This window comes from Dictyostelium purpureum, assembly GCF_000190715.1.
Source record: "Dictyostelium purpureum unplaced genomic scaffold DICPUscaffold_196, whole genome shotgun sequence".
NCBI classification, from domain to species: Eukaryota; Evosea; class Eumycetozoa; order Dictyosteliales; family Dictyosteliaceae; genus Dictyostelium; species Dictyostelium purpureum.
This window is the reverse complement of record NW_003519532.1, coordinates 33,861-58,927: the sequence shown is the minus strand read 5'-3', so window position 1 is coordinate 58,927 and position 25,067 is coordinate 33,861. Positions and strand designations below refer to the sequence as shown.

Below are 25,067 nucleotides of genomic sequence, written 5' to 3'. Positions count from 1 at the left end.
TTATCTAATTCGTCAGGATTTTTGAATTCTATTGGTGTCTTTTTTTTAAATATTATTTCATCTTTATCTTCTTCATTATCCAGGATATCACCAAATTCAGACTGAACACAATTATTAATTTCATTTTCGATTTTAATTTTAGATTTAATACTTCTTGTTATAATTTTATTTTGATTACTATTATTTTTATTTTTATTTTTATTATTATCATCATTATTATTATTATTATTATTATTATTATTATTATTATTATTATTATTATTATTATCATTAATATTTTGATTATTACTATTATGACTATCTTCAATATTACCATATATTAAAAATGGTGTAAATAATAATGATATAGGGTGTCTTGTAAACTCTTCTCTTTCTACATTCTTTTGCAATGATCTTAAAAAAGAAAATAACTTTAAATTATCTTCAGACATTACCGAAATAATTTTAAATGTGTATCTAACATCAGAGTGTAAACTACCAAATATAATTCTATCGTTATGCTCTAACCTTACTTTATCTTTAATTCTAACACCATTGACCCATGTACCATTTGTTGAGTTTAAATCTTCAATATAATATTGATTATTGTAATCACTATCGCCATCGTTATCGTTATCGTTATCGTTATCGCCATTGTTAATACCATTATCATTGTGTTTGTTATTATTACTATTGTTGTTTTTATTGCCTATAGATGTTATAACCGAGTGATTTCTTGAAAGATTGTTTATCCTCCCTACTGTAGAGTTTAAAACACTTTTTAAAAAAAACCATTAGTTTATATTTTTATTATAAAGATCTTTAAATCTATTCAAGTATATTTTTTAAATAATTACATATTATTTTTTTTATCCCTGCCAAATGTTAATATCTCTTTTTTGACATCAATAAATGCATGGAGAGTTTTTGGTAATGCTGGTAAAAATGAATAAACAAGAAACGCCATTTATTAAATCATTCTTTTATATATCTTTTATTATTATTATTATTATTATAATTATTAATTTATTTATAACTATTTATTATAAAAATTGAATGATGAACAATAATATTTAAAAGGAAACTAAAAAACAATATTATTTATTTATTTATTTAAATTTCTTTTTCAAATTTATAATTTGAAATGTAAAAAAATAATAAAATAAAAAAATTAAAAAATTAAAAAAAAAAATTAAAAAAAAAAAAAAAAAAATATGGTAATATTACATTTTAATAAAAAAAAAGAAAACTATGATATTATTATTTTATTAAACAAATGATTATTTTTCTTTATATATTATATTATAAAATTTATTCATTGAATCATGTAATGATCTGTTGTTTTCGGATCTATCAAAATTATATAAATGATAGTAATCGATATCGTCAGAGTTGAAAGGTACAGTTGTGTCTTTTGATAAACGAAGATGTGACACTATCATTCCCGGCATTATAGGTACCCCGACAGGTGGTGATTTCTTTAATGATTTTCTTAATTCTTCAACTTCTTGCTTATTATAAATTCTTCTATCTTCCCATAAATTTAAAACCTAAATAATAAAAATGATGAGATAAATTATTAATTTTATATTTGTATTTTAAATTTTATATTTTAAACATTCACTTACATTTTGAACTTGATCTCTCATAGATGGATTAATAATATAATAAATATTTGATAATATAGTTGGTAAACTTTGATAAAATGGTTGTATAAAAAACTCTGGTCTATTTTCTGATCTATTAAATTGACTATTATTATTAAAAAAAATTGTATAGATTAATAACCAAAGCGTTAAAATTTGGGTGAACTGATATTTAACTATGTATTTCTTACCTAAAATGTAAAATATCATTTATTAAAAATAATAAAAATAATCTTTGTTCGGGATATAAATTTGTAATTTTTTTAATAATAAAATCTATAACCATATTAGAACTATAACAATTATTCATTATCCACTCTCTTATATTTTTAATACAACCATTGGATGAATCGATATTATTAAACATATCATTTAATTCCCCCAAAATAAAATCTTCATTTTGTTGTTGATTATAGAATTGTTGTTGTTGTTGCTGCTGCTGTTGCTGTTGCTGTTGCTGTTGCTGCTGTTGATTGTAAATCTGTTGCTGGTTAATATTAAAGCCATTATCATTATAATTGCTGTTATAGTTTGGTGTAAAACTATTATTTTCATTATTATTACCATTGTTATAAAACTGTTGTTGCTGTTGGTATTTCTGTGGACTATTAAATTGGTTTATACCATTGTTGTTATTGCTATTGCTATTGTTATTGTTATTATTATTGTTATTGCTATTATAATATTGTCTATTCATTATTTATTCTAAATGATTCATTAAAAACTGAAAATAATTTAAAAAAAAATGAATATAAAAAAATTTTAAAAAAATTAAAAAAAAAAAAAAAAATTAAATTCCCAAAGAAAAAAAATTATAATTGGTTTTATTTTAATAAATATATATATAAGTTTTATTCGTTTCTTTATTTATTTCTTTTCTTTTTTTTTTGATATTTTAATTATATTTTACAACCAAAAACGCTGGTAATGCAATACATTGTTTTATTTTCAAATTTATATGAACAACTATTATCGTTTGATGAATCCCAAAGACATGAACTTGCTGTATGAAAACCTGCTCCAGTTTTTTGAAAAATTACACAATTAACTAAAATAAATAAGATTATCACTGTTAATATTCTGATATATCTATAACATTTGTGTCAAAGTTATAATTGTTACACTATTATTATTTACCTATATATTTATATGATTTATTTAATTCTGAAATCTTTTTTAATGAATTATCAATAATTCCTTGTGTCCATTGTGGAACTTGTTTATGTTGATAAACTGTACCTTGTTGAAGTTGATCTTCGACTACCTAAATTTTTTTTTTTTTTTTTTTAATATAGATTTTTTAATTAATATAAAATTTTAATTTAATTTTTTTAATATTTTTAAATCCTAATTTAATTACTTCTTTTAATATTGATAAAATTTCCTCTACTACAAATGGTTGATCCTAAAATAGTGAAAAAATAGATATGGTAAGTAAAGTGTGTGGGTGTGGGGTGCAGGTGAATATATTAACGATAAAATTATAATAATCATACAGTTTCTGTTGACATTTTAAAATAGTTGATATTTTATTAAGATAACGCTTTGTTTATATATATATGTAATGTGTGTTGAATTTAAATTGTCTTTTTTTCAAAGTGAATATCTGGAAATAAGATAAATGATAATTTTTTTTGTATAAAAAGGTTATGTACAGTTCAAATCAATAAAATTAAATTTTAAAAAAAAATAAAAGAAAAAATTTGAAAAAATAATTTTTTTTTTTTTTTTTTTTTAAAATTTTTTTATTTTTAAAAATTTTAATTTTTTTTAATTTTTTTTCTATTTCAAAAAAAATATTTAAATTATTTATTTCACATCTTTAATAATAAATTGCACGCAATCACACACATATATACACTTTAAATTAATTATATAATTAAATTTACATTTTTAATTTTAAATACCTGTGTACGAATTTATATTGAAAAGAGAATAAGTGTGGGTGAGTGGTGATATACATATATACATTTATATATATTTATAATAATAATAATAATAATAATAGAAATAAACCAATAAATAATAGATATTTATATATATTAATATAAACATATTGTTTATTATAATAAAACAAATAACCATATTAATACTAATAAAATACAAATAAATAATAAAAATTATGAATCCAAACAATCCAAATTTATTAAAGAGTCCTAGTAGAAAATCCACTCCACCAAATCAACCAATGCAATATAATACAAATAAAGATGATATCGATCACGAACAACCTCCTCATCCCGGTATGATGAATTATGTAAATTATTCCAACCCAAATATGAATTATAATTTTAATATGCAGCAAAGTAAGTATAAAAATAACTATAGGAAACCTCTCAGAAAATTTAGATTAAAAGTTATAAAATCCACAAACAGGAAAAGATAAAGGATAAATTTAGAAATGGATTAATAAAAAAAAAAAAAAAAAAAAAGATATATTTGGATTGGATGGTTTTTTAATAGATAATAGCAGTATAATTTAATAATTTTTTAAAAATATTATTTTTTATTAGGAGGACATGTCAACGATATGATGTCAAGGCAAGGACCACCACATATGATGCAACAACCACAAAATATACAAGGATTTAGACCTCCACCAAATATGATGGGACCACCACACGTAAGAGCGGGTAATGTTGGAATGGGACCTATGCCAGTAAATATAAATAATATGGGTATGAATAGTAATGTTAATATTAGCAATAATAATAATAGTGTTAACAACAGCAACAACTTGAGATCATCATTAACCACGACACCAACAGTCGTATCACCACAACAACAGCAACAACAACAATCACAACCATCGCTATCTAGATCAAACCCTAATACACCAACCAATACTACCACCACTAGTAGTGTCACAACTTCACCAAACATCCAACAACAACAACACCAACAAAGAATTAATGACAATATTGTAAATAGAGGTATCCAAAGTATGTTACCTCAACAATTTAATACCCAAAAAGCACAACAACAACAACAGCAACAACAGCAATCACCACAACAATCTCCTCAACAAAACTATAATAACAACACCAACAATAATAACTATGGTGATGGCGATTTCCCAGCTTTAAGAAAGAGCAAAAATGGTAAATAACACCAACTAAACAATTCTTTTCAATCAAAGTTATAATTTTTTTTTTTTTTTTTTATTCCCAACACACTTTTTTTTTTTTTTTTTTTAACACAAACACAGATATTTTATCAAATAATTTATATTAATCAAAATTATTTTTTTTTATAGCAAATAAAAATGTAGAAGATACAAGTTTAATTCAAAATTTAGGATTTGATAATTCACATGAAGAATATCAAAGAAAAGATTATAATATTGTAGATAAAGATAATGGCAAATATGGCTTAATGGGTTTATTAAATGTAATTAAAAATACAGACATGGACGCAAGTATGCTTTCTATTGGTATTGACTTGACTGGGTTAGGTCTAAACTTAAACTCGCCAGGGTAAACATTTTTAAATTAATCTATAAAATCCATACCACAATTATTTTATTAATAATATTTTTATTTTTTTTTTATAAAAAGGGAATTATATGAATCATTTGGGTCACCATGGGTTGAATTCTCAGCTCAAAGAAAATCTGAATATTATATCCCGTTATGCTACTCAACACCAAATTTAGAATCACCAACTTATAAGATGACTTTATTCACCTACGAAACATTATTTTATATTTTTTATTCAATGCCAAAAGATATTCTTCAACTTCATGCAGCCAACGAATTATACGACCGTAATTGGAGATATCACAAAGAAGGTAAAGTTTGGTTAACCAAAGTTCAAGGTACCGAATCGACAATAAACCCTACCTTTGAAGTAGGTTCTTTCTTTTTCTTTGACGTTGTACAATGGGCTACAGTACGTAGAGACAATTTTTATCTTCCACACGAAGTTTTAGAAACTAAAGAATCTTTAATCGCTCAAGTAAATAAAGCCGAACAACAATTACTATCATTACAACAACAACAAGCTGCCGCTGCCGCTGCTGCCGCTCAACAAAATGGTCAACCCTCACCATCACAATCATCACCACAACATACTTCACCACAATAATCTGTTTAATATAAATAATATAATATAATATATAATTTGTAATCATCTATTAACCACCCTTCATAAAACACAACCTCGATCAAAACCATCATCATTATTTAAAAAGTACAAATAATAAAAATCACCAAATATATTATAATATAAATTAAATTCATTATTTATTAATAGTAATAAATTTACCATATTTATTTAAATACTAATTTTTATAAAAAGTAGTCTTATTAAAAAAAAATCAAACTTGAATATTTATTTGTGCATTGTGCTGGCTTTTAAAGTAAAAATTTGAGATAATGTTAATATTTTTATTATTTTAAATTTTTTAATTTTGTTTTTTTGAATTTTTTTGAATTTTTTTTTTTTAAAAAATAATTTTTTTAATTTAAATTATTTTTTAAAAAATCATTTAATTTATTTTATTATAAAAACTATAATTTATTTTATAAAAAAAAAAAAACTATTTATTAATACATATAACCATTTAAAAATGACTAAATTTACAGCTGCTAATATGTATGTTAACATAATATAAATATTTAAAATTACAGATTACTAATAATTTTTATCTTTATTTTATACAGGAGTATGTTGCTCAAATTAGCAAATAGTAGATTAGTTTTACATAAAAATAAAAATTTTGAACAAAGTAATATTCATAAAAAAGAGATTGCAGAACTATTAACATTGGGAAAAGAAGAACAGGCTAGAGTAAGAACAGTGGCAGTAATTAACGAAGACTATCATACCGAAGTTTTGGGTATTTTGATTTTATATTGCGAATCATTAGCAAACAGAGTTAGAGGTTTAGAAGGAGTAAAGTTTGTATCATTCAATCTATTAATTAATAATTAATTTATTGAAAAATTTATTAACACCAATTTATTTATTATTTAAAGGATATGCCCACCCGATTTAAAAGAGGCAGTTTGTGGTATTATATTTGCCTCGCCATATTTAGAAAAACAAGTAGAGCTTTATAAAATTAGAAAGAGATTAATCGAAAAGTTTGGAAAGAAACTACCCGAAGAGTGTATTGATTCTTGTTGTATTAACCCAAAGATTGTACATAGACTTTCTAATAAACCACCAGAGGAATCATTAGTAAACTATTATCTCAGTAATATTGCAAAGAAACATAATGTTGAATGGGATACACCTGCATTACCACCATTAGTCGATTTACAACAAAGTATTCCAGACTTTACATTAACTTCATTAGCTGAACAATTCCCAAGTACACCATCTAATACAAACCCAGCACCATCCTCTGATGATTTATTAATGAATTTCCCATCAGTTCCAAAAGAAAATACCGCAACCATTGACCAATTCCCATCACCACCATCCATTCCAAAATCAACTGCTACCACCCAACCAAAATTGGAGTTCCCAAGTTTACCCCAAACAATGTTGGTTGGACCCGCCAGTGCTGTAAACTGTAAAGCATTTGGTGACGGTTTGAAGAAAGGCTATGTTGGTTACGAATCAAAGTTTACAATTCAAGCATATGACTCAAAGAATACTAAAATCAATAAGGGTGGTGAAACATTTAATATTTTAATTCAAGGCCAATTTGGTGACCAACTATATGGCAATGTTAAAGATAATGATGATGGTTCATATACTGCAAGTTATATACCACCAAGAGCTGGAGGATATGCCATTGCTGTATATTTAGAAAATACATTAATTGCTGATGGCCAACCATTCATTTCAAATATCGAACCTGCAACAATGATGGAACAAGAGAGTAAAATAGATCCAACTAAATGCGAAGCTTTTGGTCAAGGTTTAGAAACCGGTGTACCAGGCAAACTTTCAACCTTTACAATTCGTGCTAAAGATTCAAATGGTCGTATAGTCAAAACACCTCAACAATTTTATGTTTTTGTTCAAGGACCACCAGGAATTCAAATCTATGGTGATGTTAAAAACAATAATGATGGTACATATAGTGTCACATATACACCAACTGTAAGTGGTGGTTATGGTGTAATGGTTTATCATGAAACAACACCAATACGTGAACCATGGACATTTTTTATTTTAGAAAGTCAAGAAGCTCTTAGTAAATCAAACACTGAAGAGGATGAAATGGATAAACTTTGGAAACAAACAGCCACTCTTTCATTTACTAAAGCTGCTGTAATTGAAAATTATCCAGAAGCTCCAATCGATATACCTACACCAACCCCATCAACTGCCAAAGTTACTATTGAGGAAAGTCCACAAACTAAATCCGCAAGAATCGAATTCCTTTCATCTATTAAAGAAAAAACATTGGTTGTAGATAATGGCTCTGGTATGGTTAAAGCTGGTTTTGCTGGTGAAGACGCACCACGTTCAATATTTCCATCGATTGTTGGTTATCCATTATTCAACAGTGTTATGCATGGAATGGGTAAAGATAAATATATTGGTGAAGAAGCTCAAGCAAAAAGAGGTGTTCTCTCAATTAAATATCCAGTCGAACATGGTGTTATTACAAACTGGAACGATATGGAATCACTTTGGGAATATACTTTTACAACTGAACTTCGTGTTGATCCCTCCAAACACCCAGTTCTTCTCACCGAACCACCATTAAATCCAAAGGCCAATAGAGAAAGAATGGTCGAAACAATGTTCGAAGTATTCCAAGTCCCAGCACTCTACATTGCCACCCAAGCTGTCCTCTCACTATATGCTTCAGGTAGAACCACTGGTACTGTATTAGATTGCGGTGACGGTGTATGTCATACTGTTCCAATTTTCGAGGGTTATACTATTCCCCACAATATTAAAAGATTAGACATTGGTGGTAGAGATATTACCGAATACCTAATGGTATTGTTAACCGAAAGAGGCTATGCTTTCACCACAACCGCCGAACGTGAAATTGTTCGTGATATTAAAGAAAAAACTGCATTCATATGCCAAGACTATTATGATGCTATGGCCGCACCAGAAGATGATTCGTTAATAACAGATTATATTATGCCCGATAAACAAGTACTATCAATAGGTAAAGAAAGATTCCGTTGTTATGAGGCATTATTTGACCCATCACTTTTGGGCAAGGATCAAAATGGTATTCAACATTTACTTAATGACACAATCATGGGTTGTGATATCGATATCCGTCGTGAACTCTATAAAAACATTGTTATTTCAGGTGGCACAACTTTAGCACCAGGTTTCGAATCTCGTTTACAAAAAGAAATGAATTTCTTAAATCCATCTGTAGACATTAAAATTTCAGCTCCTCCAAATCGTAATCTCAGTGTTTGGTGCGGTGGTTCCGTTTTGGGCGATCTTAAAACTTTTTCTGACCATTGGATCACAAAAGACGAATATTTGGAACACGGCAAAACCATTGTTCATAAGAAATGTTTTTAAAATTAAAAACATAAATCTAAATTCAATCAATAAATTATTTTAATTTATTTTGGAAATGTACAAAAATAAAATAGAAAATAAAAAAAAACAAAAAATAAAAAAAAACAAAAAAAAGGAAAACTGCCAATCCCAAAAACATATTCTGATTTTTGGTCTTTTTTTATTTTTTTTTTATTCTTTGAAAAACAAATAACACTTAACTTTTTTTTTTTTTTTTTTTTTTTTTTTTTTTGGTTATCTCGGTGGATAAACAAATAATTATGTAGGGTGATGACTCACCCAGAAAAAAAAAATTTTATTTTTTTTTCTTATTTTTAAAATTTTTTAATTTAAAATTTTAATAATTTATTCCAAACATTTAAATATAATAATAATAATAATAAAAAAATTCAATAGTTTGTTTATCTAAAATTATAAAATTTCATTATACCTTTTTTTTTTTTTTTTTTTTTTTTTTTAAAATATTTTTAACAACATCAATTTTTTTTTTTATTTATTTTTTTAATTATTTTTTAAAAATTTTTTTTTTTTAAATTATTTTTTTTTTTATTTTTAAATTTTTCATTTTTTTATTTCATTATACACATCACAAAACTCAATTACATAATATTTATATTTATATAAATATAATACGAATTTAATTTATACTTTTATAATATCAATTAGTTTTTTTTTTTAATAAAAAAGAAATATAAAAAAAAAAAAAAAAAAAATTAATATTTAAAGTCTTTTTTTTATTTTTTGTTCAACTATTTATTTATTTATTTGTTTGTTTATTTATATATAATAGTAATAAAACATCAATATAGTTATAGTAAAAAATAATAAAACATGGTGAAATATCATTTTCAAGGTTTAAGCGATAAAGAAGTTGAAGATAATAGAAATAAGCATGGATCAAATACATTACCACCAGTAAAGGTTGAATCCTTTTTTGAAAAATTAATGGAGAATTTCCAAGATCCATTAATTCATATTCTTTGTGTGGCTTTGGTAATTACAGTTATATTGTCATTTGTAGGTTATGCCGAATGGTTTGAAGGTGTTGGTATTGCTTCTGCAGTATTTTTAGCTACATTTGTATCAACCTACAGTGAATACAAAAATGAAAATTCATTCCAAGAGCTTCAAGAAAAAGCATCAAGAGTCAAGTGTAATGTTTTTAGAAATGGATCACACATCTCAGAAATCTTTGGTTACGATGTTGTCGTTGGTGATTTGGTACTTCTTCAACAAGGTGATAAGATTCCAGCCGATGGCCGTTTAGTTGCAGGTGAACTTCATGTCAACCAAAGCACTTTAAATGGTGAACCAAATTTAGAAAAAAAAGTTGTAGCACCAAAGGATTATCAACCACAAACTAAAAATGATTTCCTTGATCATTATCTTTGCTTCAGAGGCACCGTTGTCGAAGACGGTGAAGGTGTTTTATTAGTAGACGCTGTTGGTTCATCTACCCTCTATGGTGAGCTCGCTATTGAACTCTCAAAGGCTGATGAAAGAGAATCCCCACTCCAAATTAAACTTTCAAATTTAGCTGATGGTATCAGTACTATTGGTTATATCGGTGCCGGTTTCATTGTTGTTTCCTTCCTTTTCAAACAATTCATTATGGATAATCATTACAATTGGGCTGAAATTTCAACCTATTGCACAAATTTCCCAGTAGTTCTTAAAGATATTGTTAATTCAATTACTCTTGCCATTATTATTATCGTTGTTGCTGTACCAGAAGTATGCATTATATTATTTAACACTTTATATTAATTTTACGATTATTAATTTATAATTTTCCTTTTTTTAGGGTTTACCAATGATGATTGCCATTGTATTATCATTAAATATGAGAAAGCTCTTAAAAGCTAAAGTTTTGGTTCGTAAATTATTAGGTATTGAAACTGCAGGTAGTTTAGATATTCTTTTTGTTGATAAAACAGGTACTCTTACAAAAGGTAAATTTATTCCAAGAACTTTTATCTCTGGTTCAGCTCATACATATAAAGGTTTTTCACAAATTCCAAAAGAATTAAGGTAAATTATAAACATCACATTATAATAATTATTGAAACTTTAATAATTAACTTTTTTCTTTTTTTTTTTTACAGAGACGTTTTATCATTTTCAGTTAGAGAATCAACTTCTTCAGTTATTGGTGAAGATGGCCAAATTGTTGGTGGTAATGCATCAGATAAAGCTTTATTACAATTTTTAGATAAAGAATCTTTATTAGCAGATTACAATGTTTCAGTTGAAAAAGAAATTTTATTCCATTCAGAAAGAAAATATTCAGCAGCTTTATTAAAAGTACCACTTAGTGGTGGACCAACCGGTAGAGCTCCAAATGGTATTGTTTCATGTTCACACAAAATTAACGAAAAATACATTGAAATCACTTGTATTAAAGGTGCACCAGAAATTGTTTTAAATCGTTGCAGTTCACATTTCAACGAAGATGGTAATGTTGAAGCTATTCCAGATAGTGTTGGTTTAACCGATTCAATCAATAGACTTTCTGAACAAGGTATCCGTGTTATTGCTGTTGCTGTCTCAAGAGAACCATTAGTCGAAACTGAAACTCTTCCACACTCTCTCATTTTAGTTGGTATCGTTGGTGTTTATGATGAAATTAGAGATGAATCTCGTCATTCAATCCAATTAGCTCGTGAAGCTGGTATTCAAGTTGTAATGATTACTGGTGACAAGAGAGAAACTGCTATTGCTGTCGCTCATCAAATTGGTCTTATTTCCCCAGGTGAAGAAAATCAACCAGGTGTTGTTTTAACCTCATTTGAACTTCAAAATATTAACAATAGTAAATTATCCAATATGCTTCCACACTTGCGTGTTGTCTCCCGTGCCCTTCCATCTGATAAAGTCCGTTTCGTCAATGTTGCCCAATCTCTTCATAAAGTTGTTGGTATGACTGGTGATGGTGTCAATGATTCCGCCGCTCTTAAACATGCCGACGTTGGTTTCGCTATGGGTAGTGGTTCTGAAGTTTCAAAAGAAGCAGCCGATATTGTTATTTTAGATGACAACTTTGCTTCCATCACTCAAGCTGTACTCTATGGTAGAACTATTTATAAATCTATTCAAAAGTTCATTGTTTTCCAATCTACCATTAATGTTGCATCAACTCTTATTGTTTTCTTAGGTCCATTCATGGGTTTTGATTTCCCATTAACTTTAATTCAATTATTATGGGTCAATTTAGTTATGGATACCCTTGCCGCTTTAGCATTTGGTGGTGAGCCAGCTCTTCATCGTTACATGAAAGAAAGACCAATCAAGAGAGATCAATCCATTATCACACCAAGAATGTGGGGTTCAATTTTAGGTGCTGGTCCATTCATTTCAGCTATGTCAATTTTATTCCTTATTAATGACCACATCGAACAATACTTTACTCGTGATGGCGCTCCATATCAACCAGCTTTCCTCACTGCTTTCTTTGCCTTCTTTATTTTCCTTTCTGTCATCAATGCCTTCAATGTACGTACTAGCCGTTTAAATCTTTTCGATCATCTCTTTGATAACAAGGGCTTTATTTTTGTTGTATTTTTCATTTTCGTAGTTCAAATCGTATTCACTTATATCGGTGGTAAAGTCCTTAGAACTGTTGCTTTAACATCAAGCGAATGGTTATTGGTTGTAGCTATGTCATTCAGCATTATACCTTTTGATTTAATCAGAAAGGCTTTATTAAATTTATTTCTATTCAAGAAGATTAAGAGCAATAAATCTGAATAAATTTGACAAGTTAGATAAAATTGTTTAAATAAAAGAATATTAAAATTTTTTTTTAAAATATAAAATATAAAATTAAAGTTTTAAAGATGATTTTTATAATTGTTGTAATAGTTTTTTTTTTAATTTAAATTTAAATAGTTTTATTTTATTTTTGTTATTTTGTTTTTGGTTTTTGATTTTCTTTATTTTTTGAATCTAGAATATCATTTGGATTAAAAACTAAATAGCTTTTGGCAAATTCTGATGACCAAGCCAAGAATGCAAATACACCTATAAAAATAATTGAAGATAAAATAAAATTTGAATTACTGAAAAGGTTTTTATCTGCTATATCTGTATTTTTAATATCAATATTATTAATTTTTGTTGGTTTTTCTGTAGGTTTGAAAGAAATTGTTTTTGATTTTGTTGGTTGTATTTTATTTGGTTCTTGTTGTTGTTTTTGTTGTTGTTGGTCCATTGAGGGGGTTATATCAGCTCTCATTACTGAACCAAAGAAATCAGTAACTGGGACCTTGTCTAATGGTCTATTAAATAAATCAGTTCTATATTCGCTATGTGATTGAAGTTTTTGTGGGCTATATGTATTAAACAATTGTTGTAATGTTACATTATGTGGATCTACATTTTCAAAAAATTCTAAAGTATAATAGGTAAATCTATCAATAACTGCTACACCAAGTTCTGGATCTGAGTGATGCTAAAAATTAAAATAAATAGTTAGAAAAATATAAATTTAATAATAGGATGGCATGCTTAATATTTACTGAATAACTATTTTCACCATATTTGCTAGAACCAATTGCAAGAATATTTGGTGAGTTAAATCTGGTATATAGTGTATTGGCTTGACAAGTATCGACCATAAATAAAATTTCGTGGTATCTTTTTTTCTCCCACATTTGTTTGAAAGCATCTGCTAAATCATGACTTGAAATTTCTTCATTATCTTGGAACTATATAAAAGAAAATAAAGTAAAAGTTAGTTTAATTATACATAAAATAAATAATAATATTAAAAGACGCCTACCTTTAAAAATTCATCACCGCCATGACCAGTTAAGAAAATTAAAATATTACTTTTATCATCTGTTAAAAGTCTTTTAGATCTGGCTACTTCTGGGTCATGTCTTCCAGTCAAAACTCTAATAAAATTTTCTACATTGACTTCGTAACCTCTGTAATCAACTTCAATATTATCTCCATAAAGATTTAATTTATGATTTTCATTGTTAAAAATACTTCCAGCGTAGGAGTTTCTTGGATTGCATGCCATATCATCTGCTAACATTAAAATAACTATTATAATTATTATTAAAAAAATACATAGGAATAAAAAAGATCATTATTATTATTATTATTATTATTATTATTATTGTTTTCATTATTATAGTTTAAAAGGTTATGTTAGTAGTTGAATGGTTTAATTAATATTATCTCCACAATTTTTTTGTTATTGGGCAATTTTATCTAATTATTCATACTTTGTGAATCTGGTATACCAAGTTTTTTTACAGTTCTATAAAAACCTAAAACATTAGCTATATGTCTATAGTTGAACCAAAATCTCGATGTACAAACTAATAGTGCCCAGTTGTTTGTATGTTCTCCTCTAAAGAAATGTTCCACATTATAATTTCCTTTACTATTATTAATATTATGTATGGTAGTTTTGGGAGGAAGTTCCTGGGCCTTGACTCCGGAGATTGCACTTTCGATACTAGAAATATATAGTATCAAAAACATATATATAAATACAATAAAAAATATATTCTGATTAGATTTTATCATATTTGTTTTCATATTTTAATTACAAAAAATAATAAAAAAAACTAAAATAAAATTTAATTTAATAAAAAAAAATAAAAAAAAAATAAAAAAAAAATTTTAAAAAAAAATTTTAAAAAAAAGTTAAAAGATAAATAAGGTGAAGAAAGGTGGTGGTATATGGTAAATGTAAAAAAAAAAATTTAATTATTAAAAGAATACTTTATTCGATGAAATTCAAACTTTATAATTGATATTAAATCGGGTTTAATTTGACAAGATGAAATAGTTATTAGATTAATTAAAATACAAGCTGGCTATCTGCATACTAAATTTTATTATCTTAATATGATAATAAATTCATATTATTATCAAGCCATATTTAATAAAAAATTTTCAAAAAAATAAGTAAATAAATAAATAAGAATGGTTTTTAATTAATTAAATTCAATTTTATAAATTTCAATAATTCAAATATAATATTATAACTATTTATAATATTATAAATAGTTATCCTTACTAGTTTTTCAGTAAATAGTTCAAGATGGAATATCAATTTGCAGAAAACTTTAAAATTAAAATGGTTGAAGAAATAAAAAGATCGACAAGAAAGGAAAGAGAGGAATGGATCAAAGATGCCAATTATAATCTTTTTAAATTGGCATCAGATCAAGTTTATATTGACCTTTTAACTGACAGTGGCACAGGTAGTATGAGTGCAAATCAATACGCTGAAATGATGACTGGTGACGAATCATATGCAGGTATGTTATATTATTATTTATATTATTAATTATATTTTTATTATTATTACTATTATTAATTTAATAATAACTAACATATAAATTTAAATTTGTTTATTTTATAAAATTAGGTTCAAAATCATATTTTAAATTAAAAGAAACCATTAAAGAATTATTTAACTTTGATTTTATGCTTCCTACACACCAAGGAAGAGCCGCAGAAAATGTATTATTTTCGGTACTTGTCAAGGAAGGTGATATTGTTCCAGGTAATAGTCATTTTGATACTACCAAAGGCCATATCGAAATTAGAAAGGCAAGAGCCATCGATTGCACTGTTATGGAGGCATTCGATACTCAGATTGAGTTGCCTTTTAAAGGCAATATATGCTTAGAGAAATTAGAAGAGGTTCTTAAAGAGCATCAAGATAGAGTTCCTTTTGTTTTAATTACCATTACGAATAATCTTGTTGGTGGTCAACCAGTTTCATTAGAAAACATTATGCGTGTTAGAGAATTGGCCACCAAATACAACAAACCTGTTTTAATGGACTCTGCTCGTTTTGCAGAGAATGCATATTTCATTAAAATTAGAGAAAAGAAATATAATGTCCATTCAATTAAAGAAATTGTTAGGGAAATGTTTTCATTTGTTGATGGTATGTTGATGAGTGGTAAAAAAGATGGAATCTGCAATATTGGTGGTTTTATGGCAATGCATTCGGAAGAATGGTACGAAAAAGCAAGTGTTTTCAACATCATTTACGAAGGTTTTATTACTTATGGTGGATTAAGCGGTCGTGATATGGGTGCTTTAGCAATAGGTCTAAGAGAGGCTACAGAATTTTCATATTTAGAAACTAGAATTAAACAAGTGGAATATTTGGCAAAGAAATTAGATAGATACAACATTCAATATCAACGACCATCAGGCGGCCATGCAATATTCATTGATGCAAAGAAAATACTAACATCTGTAAAAAAGGAAGAGTTCATTGCCCAAACATTGGCCATCGAACTGTACCTAGAGTGCGGAATAAGGGGTGTTGAAATCGGTACACTATTGGCAGATAGAGACCCAATTACACGTGAAAATAGATATCCAAAATTAGAGCTACTAAGATTGGCGATACCACGTCGTACCTATACAAACAACCATATGAAAGTAGTTGCAAAAGCCCTAAGAAATGTTTATAAAAGAAGACATCAAATAACAAAAGGTTATATAATCAAATATGAACCTTCATTACTTCGTCATTTCTCTGTTGATTTAGCACCAATCGGTGCCATCACTAAAGAGATCCCTGCTATTAAAAATGAAATAGAAGTACATCGAGAAGATTAAAAAATAAAAATAAAAGCAGAAATAAGAATTTTATTATGGGTGTTTATTATACAAAATATTTATAATTTAAAAGTTTATTAATCTAGTTCTGAAAAATCTTTCTTTTCAGGTCTTTTTGTAATTTGTGGTTTAAAAGTGTTATTATTATTGTTGTTGTTATTGTTTTTATTAACCTTAGTTTTATTATTTTCTAAAGTATTTTGATATGGCGAAGTGAAATCACTAAGAATTGATTGAATACCATCGATTTTATATGGAACATGTAAAACTTTGACAGATCTTCTATTATTGATCATATCCAAATAACTTAATGAAATCATATAGTTTGTTTGAGGATTTTCGGAATCAGTATCTTCACAAAGAGCATTTGACATATATTCTAATGATGCTGATTCGGCTTGTGCCATTTCTACGGTAGCTTCTGCATTACCTTCTGATTTCTTTCTAGTTGACTCTTGTTCTGCTATACCTAAATTAATATATTCCATTCTTTTACCATCTGCAAGTAAACTCATTGCTGCTTTTTCACCCTAATGATAATGATAACATTAGTTTTAATCTTATTATTTATAATTTATAAACTATATAAAACTTACTTCACTTTTGATAAAATCACCTCTTCTTTTTCTTTCAGCAACCATTTGTTTTTTCATTGCTTCACTAATTGCAGATTTTGGTGATAAATCTAATAACTCCATTCTTGAGATGTGAAGTCCCCAATTACTAAATAATTTTGAAAACTCTTGTACTAAATGGTCATTAATTTGAGTTTGTGATTCTAATGCTTCAGAGAAAGTCATATTACCAAAAACTTCTTTTAATTGAGTTTGTGCTGTATTTGAAAGTGCACCTTGTAAATCATCAACTTCATAAATTGCTTTCTTTATATCAAAAATTCTAAAATACATTAGTGCATGTACATCTAATAAAACTGTATCTTTTGTATAAACTTCTTGTTTTAAAAAATTGAATACTGATTCTCTTAAATCGATTCTGGTTGATGTTTTGCTAAAAAAAAAGAAAATAAGTTAGATTATAAAACCTTATACAATATTATTATAGTTTATTTATCTATATTATGATTATTATTTATTTATTTTTATAAAAGTTGTTATATATAAATAATATACTACTTACACAACATCAGTGATGGTACCATCATGGGTAATTAATGTTTTACGCCATGTAAAGTTTCTTGGTGAATCAATAATTGGAATAACAAAATTAATACCAGAATCCAATACTTTGTGGAACCTACCAAGTCTTTCTATAACTATACCTTCTGATTGTTGAACAATAAATATAGAATGGTAAAGAACAAATAATAAAATAATAAGCAAAACACCAATAACAATACCTGCTATTGCTCCTGCTGGTATGGCCATATTTTATAATTTTAGAAATAAAAAATTTAAATGTACTATGAAATAAATAAAGAAACTTTTTTTGTTATATAAAAACTAAAAATAAAACTAAACAAAAATTAAAAAATTAAAAAATTTAAAAAAAAAATTAGAAAAAAACAAAAAAATAAAAAAAATAAAAAAAAAAAGATTTTTGAATTTTTGGGAAATATATATTTGATTTAAAAAAAGGGGTTAGTTAGTATATTTCAAAAAAGAAAAAAAAAAAGGAAAAATATAGTTTTATGATTTTTTTTTTCTGTATTTATTTATTTATTTATTACAATTTCTATTTTTTTATTTTTTTATTTAATATTATTATATGATTATATTTATATATATTATTATATAAACGTTTTTATAATTTTGGTGGGGTAAAATTTTTTAATTCTTTACGAAGAAGTTTACCTGTTGCTGATTTTGGAACAGCTTGTAAGAAAAATAGACCACCTCTAAAGTGTTTATAGTTTGCAATTTTTGGATGAGCCCAATCTAGTATTTCTTTTTCAGTTGCGGCTTGACCTGGTTTTAAAACAACAAAGCCACGTGGGACCTCACCTACTTCACCTCTTGGTAAACCTACTACACATGCATCTTGAATTTTTGGATGAGTTAAAAGTAAAGCTTCAAGTTCAGCAGGAGCTACTTGGAAACCTTTTACTTTAATAAGCTCTTTTTGACGATCTACAACATAGAAAAATCCATCGTCGTCAACATATCCAATATCACCAGTACGTAAGAAACCTTCATTGTCGATTACCTCTGCAGTGGCTTTTGGGTTGTCAAAATATCCCAACATTACATTTGGACCTTTGATACAAATCTCGCCTTTGGCACCTGCATTTAAGGTTTCACCAGTCATAGTGTCAATAATTTTAGCTATTTGATTTGGTAGTAATACACCGACTGAACCGCTTTTATTATCACCGTATGGTGCAACACAACATGCTGGTGAAATTTCTGATAAACCGTAACCTTGTTTAATGATAACTTTGTCTTTGAAACGTTGCTTAATTTCGGCTTCAATATTTTCGCTTAATGGAGCTGCACCGCTGAACAAAACACGAAGTGCTGATAAATCAAATTTATCGACTAATGGTGATTTGGCAAATAATAATGCGACAGGTGGAACAATGAATGAAATGCTTACAGAGTATTTTTCAATAAGTTGCAAGAAACGTATTGGTTCGAATTTTGGAAGAGTGACGACACGATAACCTTGTTTTAACATTAACATAAGGAATAACATTAAACCATAGATATGGAAAAATGGAAGAATACCCATAACAGTATCATTCTTTCTGTAGTTTGATGTTTCGATTACTTGGGTTTGATAGGTATTTGAGAGGATATTGTAATGACTTAAACAAACGCCTTTGAATAAGCCAGTGGTGCCTGATGAAAATGGAATAACGGCCATATCTTTTTTACTATCGATTGGTATATTTGGGTATTTGCCGTCATTGTTTATTAAGCTATCATAGGACATTACTAAATTTGGGTTTTCTTTTTCTGCTTTGTGAATAGCTTCGACATTATTATATGGTACACCACAAAGAATTACCTTTTCGACTAATGGGAAAACTCTTTTAATATCATCTTTAATTTTATCATAAACTGTTGGGAATGTAACAATGAATTTTGGTTTAACTGTACCCAAAGTATGTTCGTATTCGTGGATTGTATATTCTGGGTTAACTAACGATGCAACACCACCAATTAATAAAGTACCATGGAACAATGTGCTATACTCTGGTAAATTTGGGAGAATAAAACCTACAATATCTTTTTTTCTAAGACCTAGTTTATGAAATCCTGATGCAACCTAATTTTACAAAAGAATAAAATAAAAAAGCAATAGTTAGTATACAAATTGATTTTTTGTTGTTAGCGGTTAATGATGGTAATTACCTTTTCAATTGTATCTGCTATATAATGTGAGCCATATTCTCTTGTGCTGATACCATCGACAAAAACGCAATGGTTTTCACGACTTCTGAGATGATTTAAAATTACCTTTGGTGCTGATTCTTCTGGGATTATAATATCTGGAAACTTTGATTTATAATATATTTTATTATTTGATTTAATAATCATTTTATCAGTTTATATAATTTAGTTGTGTGAAAAAAAAAAAAAAACTATTGAAAAATTAAAATAAAAAAAATTTTGGGGATATTGCTGTAAAAAAAAAAAAAAAAAAAAGATATTTTTACAATTGTGTGTTTTTTTTTTTTGAATTTTAAAAAAGAAATATAGAAATAGAGAAATATAAAAATAAATGAAAAAAAAAAAAAAATTATATAATTTTATAAAAATAAAAATAAATAAAAATAAAATAATAATTAAAAAATTAATAAAAAATAATTATATTAAATTTTTTTTTTTTTTTTTTTTTTAAATTTTAAAAAAGTTAAATTTCTCTATGCGCCTTTACATCATATATTCCTATTTAAACTGAAAAAAAAAAAATGGTGTTATTCATGAAACCATTGCAAAAAAAATAAAAATATAAAAAAAAATGAAAAAAATAAAAAAAAAATAAATTATTTTTATTTCTAAAATAATATAATGCTATATTACCACATTAAAAAAGAATTTTTAAAACTGGTAAAAGTTGTTGTTATTATTATAGTTGGTGTTATATATATAGAAGTGGTTATTTTTCATATAATGTGTTTAAAAAAAAAAAGTATTAAAATATCATTTTTCGATATAAATTAATTTATTTTTATATTTTTTTGTAAAGAGATCTGTATTTAAATACATTTAAAGAAATAAATAAAAATTTTGAAAAAACACACATAAACAGTGTGGTTAAAGATTATTTTTGTAAAATTAATTAATCTATTTTGAAAATAACTTTTTATTAATTATATTATTGCTCGAACTTTTGGGGTGGTTTATTTGTTGTTTTTTTTTTACTTGTTGTTTTTTTTTTATTTTATTTTTTTATTTTAATTTTTTACATATTTTTAAATTTGTGTTCTATTGTTAATAGAGAGTTTGGTGAAATAATTTTAGTGTTTGTTAAAAAGTCAATAATTATTTTACCTTCTTCTAGTGAAAAGAATGGTTGATTTAATTTTTCTAAAAGATAATTTAACAAATCTTCTTCGACACTAAGGGCTTGATAAAACTGACGAACACGGTCAAAAAAGATTTCTCTTTTAACAATGATATTTGAAAGATTTTGTTGAAGAGTGAAAACATTTTTACAAAGTTTAGCAATACCATTGCCATTGATCGAACGGATATGAGATAGTCTAGCGATTAATAGTTTACCAATGAGTTTAGCTATACCACTAAAGAGGAAATTACACTTGTCGCTGGGTAAACTTCCAGACATTGACTCTTCATTTTTCATAAGGTCACGATTTAATTCAACGATGAATGAATCTGGGTCAGTTCTTTCTTCTTCACAAACGTATTGAGTACGTTTAAAACCTTCTAAAAAGTAGAAACAATGAATACGGTATTCGATACGAAGGGCGATTAAACAACGACGCGATAATTCTTTGAAACGATCAATAATATCTTTAATTGAATCTTCCATTGTTTTTAATGCATCAATAGCTTCGCTAGTTAATTGATGATAACTATTAAACCCAAATGAACTACCAGTAGCAAATGCATTGGAGGATGAGGATGATGAGGAACCACTACCTTTAGATTTTGGTGTTTTTAATAAATTATTTGAATTATTTGAATTTTTTTGTTTATCGCTATATGAACCATAAATATCAGTTTGGTTTTGTTGTTGCTGTTGCTGTTGTTGTTGCTGTTGTAAAATTTGTTGTTTTTCTTGTTGAGCATCTTGAACAATTAATAATTGTGAAAGTTTTTCAGCTAACCAATTTAAACTATAAGAGATATTTGCAAATAATTGTAATTTTTCATAGCTTAAAATTAATTGATTACTTCTAACTGGTTTCTCTGGATTTTGGAATAGTTCAGATTCGATTTTAAACTCGTATTCCTCTTCTCTAGAATCTTGAAATTTAGCAACTTCAGTTTTCTTTGATGATACTGCTAATGATGTTATTAAATATTTAAATAAATCGGTCTTCATTAATTGTCCAGTTAAAGTAGGTTCGATTTCTTGCTCAAATTTATTTAAACATTTTTCATAATAGGTTAATAGTGAGGTTTGTATAATTGCACCAAACTCCATTACATAATGACTCATTGCGGCAATATCTGAAAACAATTCGATTATAAATTGGAAAATTTGTGCTGTACCCTAAATAGTGATTAAAAAGATGTGTTAATATAATCATTATTTAAAATACTGTGAAAAAGTTTTGATTTTTTCTTTTTTAAACTAAAAGAAAAAAAGTTCTATAATTATTATCGTATTACCTTTAAAATTGGTTTAGTTTCTTTAAGTTTAAATTCAAATTTGTGTTTTACTATTGTTTTGAATGCCTCGGTACCTTCAATTGATGCTGTAATTCTTTCTCTATAATCGTTTTTAATATGTTGTAAGAAATTTCTATGTACGAAATCATCAATATAAAGTCTTAATAAACCTTTTTTACTTCCTGCAAATGGATTGTTAGATGTATTGGTTATTGTAATTTGTTTTTTATTTCTAATAATTTAAAAAAAAAAATATTAGTATTTAATTTCAAAAAAAATTAAAATTTATAAAAATTACCTTTCTTTTAAAATTTTATCTAAATGATCAGTAAATTTGACAATCATTGGATAAACTGGTGTAACATTGTATTGTGATGCTTTAAATATAGTTATACCAACAGCAGCGCTTTGACCATTTTCACTAATTGGAGATATCATTGGACTGGTTGAGCCATTCCAATTATCAGTAACAATTGAGTTTGTAAAACTGAATAATCTTTGAGTTGTTTTGGCATTGTTATCGTTGTTAATATTGGTGTTGGTATTTATACTTAATAATAAGCTTGATGTATCTTGTAAATGAATTCTAAGCATTTCTCTAACTTCTTTTTGAATAATTTCCCAAACCAATGAGGCATCATAAATTTCGAGCAGATTAATTGATTCTGATTGTTTTGAATGTTTTGATGGTGTTGATTGATTTTGTTTTGGTGTCATTTCTTCGCCATCACTTAAAAGTTCATTGTCGTTGTGTTCTTTATTTTTCTTGTTTTCATCTTCATCATCGCTTTCATTAAATTTATTTGATATAATTTTTAATTCGGATTTTCTAATTGCTTCATTAAAAATTTTGCTAAGTTGTAAATGATTCTTGAATACCATATTTACTTTAGTAAAGATCATCTTTAATAAATCTACTAAAGGAATATTGAAGTATTGACTTGCTAAAACATCATTACGATTGAGTGTATCTGTTAAGAATCCGAATATTGCTAAATATGACTCATCACTATTACTATTTGAATATGAAATACTATTTGAACTGCCGTTCATTGGACTGCTCATTCCACCATTATTTTTATTATTTGGACTTGTTGAAATAATAGAGTGTGATGGAGAGGATGATGTTGATTCACCTGGCATTTTGGGGATGACTCTTCCTTCGCTGTGATAAACATTTGTGACATTCGATGAGCTTGTTGAAATAATTGACTTTAATTCAATCGAAATTCTACCTAAAATCAAACCAACAGCAGGTTGAAGATAATCTAAAACATTCAATGCCTCTACTAATAATGTCATGAATAATTTGCCATCTGTTTCTGGGTTAATATTTAAATCTTCTTTTGAATTTGATGATTTTGATATTTCTTCAAGTTTTAATACCTGTGGTTGGTTTAAATGGTTTAATCTTTCAAGATTATATTGAAGTGCTGCTTCTTTCTCTGCTTTCTCTGCATTTTTTGGATTTAAATGGTTGGTTGGTTTAGTTGGTGTAGTTATTGATGGTTTATTACTTAAACTTGTATCATTATTTTGCTTATTTCTAAAAAAAAATTATTAGTATTAATAATCTATTATTATATTTAATTTAATTTTATATGATACCAACGATAATAATAATTTTTTAAAGTTTGATTGCAAAGTATCTTCATCATTTTCGAATGCTTTTAATGATTGAGGTGTTTTTAAATAAATATGATCATTTAGCTTTTCTACCAACATATCTTTGAATGATTCCTTTCTTTCGGTTAACATTTGTCTGAGATCTGTTAAAGCATTGACATTAATTAAATCTCTTTCGTTTAATGCATCTAATGAATTGACTAAAATATTTGCAGCATGAACATAATGATTTCCATGGATATAACTATCTAATAATTCTGGTACTTTTTTTAATTCCTCCATTTTTTCTAAAATTTCGACCATATAATAGTATTCTAAATTTCTTCTCCACAATTTATCGATACCTGTGTTATTAAAGTGAATAAGTTTATTGATTTCTTCAACTTCTTTACTCATATGAATCGCATTTGAATGTGATGATCCCATAAATTCTAAAATTCTTGAATAGTTATGAATTGATTTATTAAAACCTTGAAAGTATACTAATTATTATAGTATATTTATTTTGGATTAAATAGTTTTTTTATTAATATTTTGCTTTTACCAATATTATTATTATAATACATTACCATCAACTATATTATCTGTTTCAACATTAACTTCATCTAACCAATTTTCGATTTGATTTAAAAGTTCTCTTCTATTAGAGGATCTCATATAATCCAAAGCAGTTCTTCTAGCCTCAAATGTTGTCTTGTGGTATTGTTCCGGTATACCGGTAAGTACCTTTGTTATTTTGGATTCATCTAATTTTTTTGTTTCTTCTTCCATTTTTTAATAATATAAATAAAAAACAATAAAAATAGAAAAAATATAAAAACTAAATAAATAATTGTATTTAATAAAAAAAAAAATAAAAAAATTTTTTAAAAAAATAATTTAAAAAAAATCAATTTATTTTTTTTTATTTTATTTTATTTTTTATTTTTTTTTTTTTATAAAAAACAAATCAAATTTGGTAATGGATAACCCAAAAACAAACGAA

General features: G+C 26.3%; 11 protein-coding genes across 11 annotated transcripts; 4 read left to right on the top strand and 7 right to left on the bottom strand.

Moving 5' to 3' along the window:
• Positions 1 to 12: 12 nt before the first annotated feature.
• DICPUDRAFT_154366 (uncharacterized protein) lies at positions 13 to 946 on the bottom strand (the record flags this gene model as incomplete). Its single annotated transcript, XM_003289848.1, has 3 exons — positions 13 to 38; positions 152 to 756; positions 837 to 946. The coding sequence occupies 3 exons, from the start codon at positions 944 to 946 to the stop codon at positions 13 to 15; spliced, it is 741 nt and encodes a 246-aa protein (XP_003289896.1).
• Positions 947 to 1,259: 313 nt separating this feature from the next.
• DICPUDRAFT_154365 (uncharacterized protein) lies at positions 1,260 to 2,322 on the bottom strand (the record flags this gene model as incomplete). Its single annotated transcript, XM_003289847.1, has 3 exons — positions 1,260 to 1,529; positions 1,608 to 1,731; positions 1,817 to 2,322. 3 exons carry the CDS (start codon positions 2,320 to 2,322, stop codon positions 1,260 to 1,262), a joined length of 900 nt encoding a protein of 299 aa, XP_003289895.1.
• A 202-nt stretch (positions 2,323 to 2,524) lies between these two features.
• Positions 2,525 to 3,136, bottom strand: DICPUDRAFT_80662 (uncharacterized protein; the record flags this gene model as incomplete). The annotated part of the gene is made up of 4 exons (XM_003289846.1): positions 2,525 to 2,673; positions 2,763 to 2,889; positions 2,986 to 3,030; positions 3,122 to 3,136. 4 exons carry the CDS (start codon positions 3,134 to 3,136, stop codon positions 2,525 to 2,527), a joined length of 336 nt encoding a protein of 111 aa, XP_003289894.1.
• Positions 3,137 to 3,747: 611 nt separating this feature from the next.
• Positions 3,748 to 5,711, top strand: DICPUDRAFT_154363 (uncharacterized protein; the record flags this gene model as incomplete). Its single annotated transcript, XM_003289857.1, has 4 exons — positions 3,748 to 3,931; positions 4,139 to 4,726; positions 4,882 to 5,074; positions 5,183 to 5,711. The coding sequence occupies 4 exons, from the start codon at positions 3,748 to 3,750 to the stop codon at positions 5,709 to 5,711; spliced, it is 1,494 nt and encodes a 497-aa protein (XP_003289905.1).
• Positions 5,712 to 6,195: 484 nt separating this feature from the next.
• DICPUDRAFT_80660 (uncharacterized protein) lies at positions 6,196 to 9,086 on the top strand (the record flags this gene model as incomplete). Its single annotated transcript, XM_003289856.1, has 3 exons — positions 6,196 to 6,221; positions 6,290 to 6,526; positions 6,605 to 9,086. The coding sequence occupies 3 exons, from the start codon at positions 6,196 to 6,198 to the stop codon at positions 9,084 to 9,086; spliced, it is 2,745 nt and encodes a 914-aa protein (XP_003289904.1).
• A 585-nt stretch (positions 9,087 to 9,671) lies between these two features.
• Positions 9,672 to 12,913, top strand: DICPUDRAFT_48864 (P-type ATPase). The gene is made up of 3 exons (XM_003289855.1): positions 9,672 to 10,820; positions 10,891 to 11,117; positions 11,192 to 12,913. The coding sequence occupies exons 1-3, from the start codon at positions 9,918 to 9,920 to the stop codon at positions 12,834 to 12,836; spliced, it is 2,775 nt and encodes a 924-aa protein (XP_003289903.1). The 5' UTR covers positions 9,672 to 9,917; the 3' UTR covers positions 12,837 to 12,913.
• A 77-nt stretch (positions 12,914 to 12,990) lies between these two features.
• On the bottom strand, positions 12,991 to 14,627 carry DICPUDRAFT_36512 (uncharacterized protein; the record flags this gene model as incomplete). Its single annotated transcript, XM_003289845.1, has 4 exons — positions 12,991 to 13,536; positions 13,604 to 13,792; positions 13,867 to 14,135; positions 14,321 to 14,627. 4 exons carry the CDS (start codon positions 14,625 to 14,627, stop codon positions 12,991 to 12,993), a joined length of 1,311 nt encoding a protein of 436 aa, XP_003289893.1.
• A 556-nt stretch (positions 14,628 to 15,183) lies between these two features.
• On the top strand, positions 15,184 to 16,691 carry DICPUDRAFT_154359 (uncharacterized protein; the record flags this gene model as incomplete). Its single annotated transcript, XM_003289854.1, has 2 exons — positions 15,184 to 15,367; positions 15,478 to 16,691. 2 exons carry the CDS (start codon positions 15,184 to 15,186, stop codon positions 16,689 to 16,691), a joined length of 1,398 nt encoding a protein of 465 aa, XP_003289902.1.
• Positions 16,692 to 16,768: 77 nt separating this feature from the next.
• Positions 16,769 to 18,076, bottom strand: DICPUDRAFT_36493 (uncharacterized protein; the record flags this gene model as incomplete). Its single annotated transcript, XM_003289844.1, has 3 exons — positions 16,769 to 17,221; positions 17,288 to 17,699; positions 17,829 to 18,076. The coding sequence occupies 3 exons, from the start codon at positions 18,074 to 18,076 to the stop codon at positions 16,769 to 16,771; spliced, it is 1,113 nt and encodes a 370-aa protein (XP_003289892.1).
• A 376-nt stretch (positions 18,077 to 18,452) lies between these two features.
• DICPUDRAFT_36508 (uncharacterized protein) lies at positions 18,453 to 20,191 on the bottom strand (the record flags this gene model as incomplete). The annotated part of the gene is made up of 2 exons (XM_003289843.1): positions 18,453 to 19,919; positions 20,006 to 20,191. 2 exons carry the CDS (start codon positions 20,189 to 20,191, stop codon positions 18,453 to 18,455), a joined length of 1,653 nt encoding a protein of 550 aa, XP_003289891.1.
• An 868-nt stretch (positions 20,192 to 21,059) lies between these two features.
• DICPUDRAFT_36520 (uncharacterized protein) lies at positions 21,060 to 24,853 on the bottom strand (the record flags this gene model as incomplete). Its single annotated transcript, XM_003289842.1, has 5 exons — positions 21,060 to 22,337; positions 22,457 to 22,688; positions 22,755 to 24,002; positions 24,069 to 24,564; positions 24,652 to 24,853. The coding sequence occupies 5 exons, from the start codon at positions 24,851 to 24,853 to the stop codon at positions 21,060 to 21,062; spliced, it is 3,456 nt and encodes a 1,151-aa protein (XP_003289890.1).
• Positions 24,854 to 25,067: the final 214 nt, after the last annotated feature.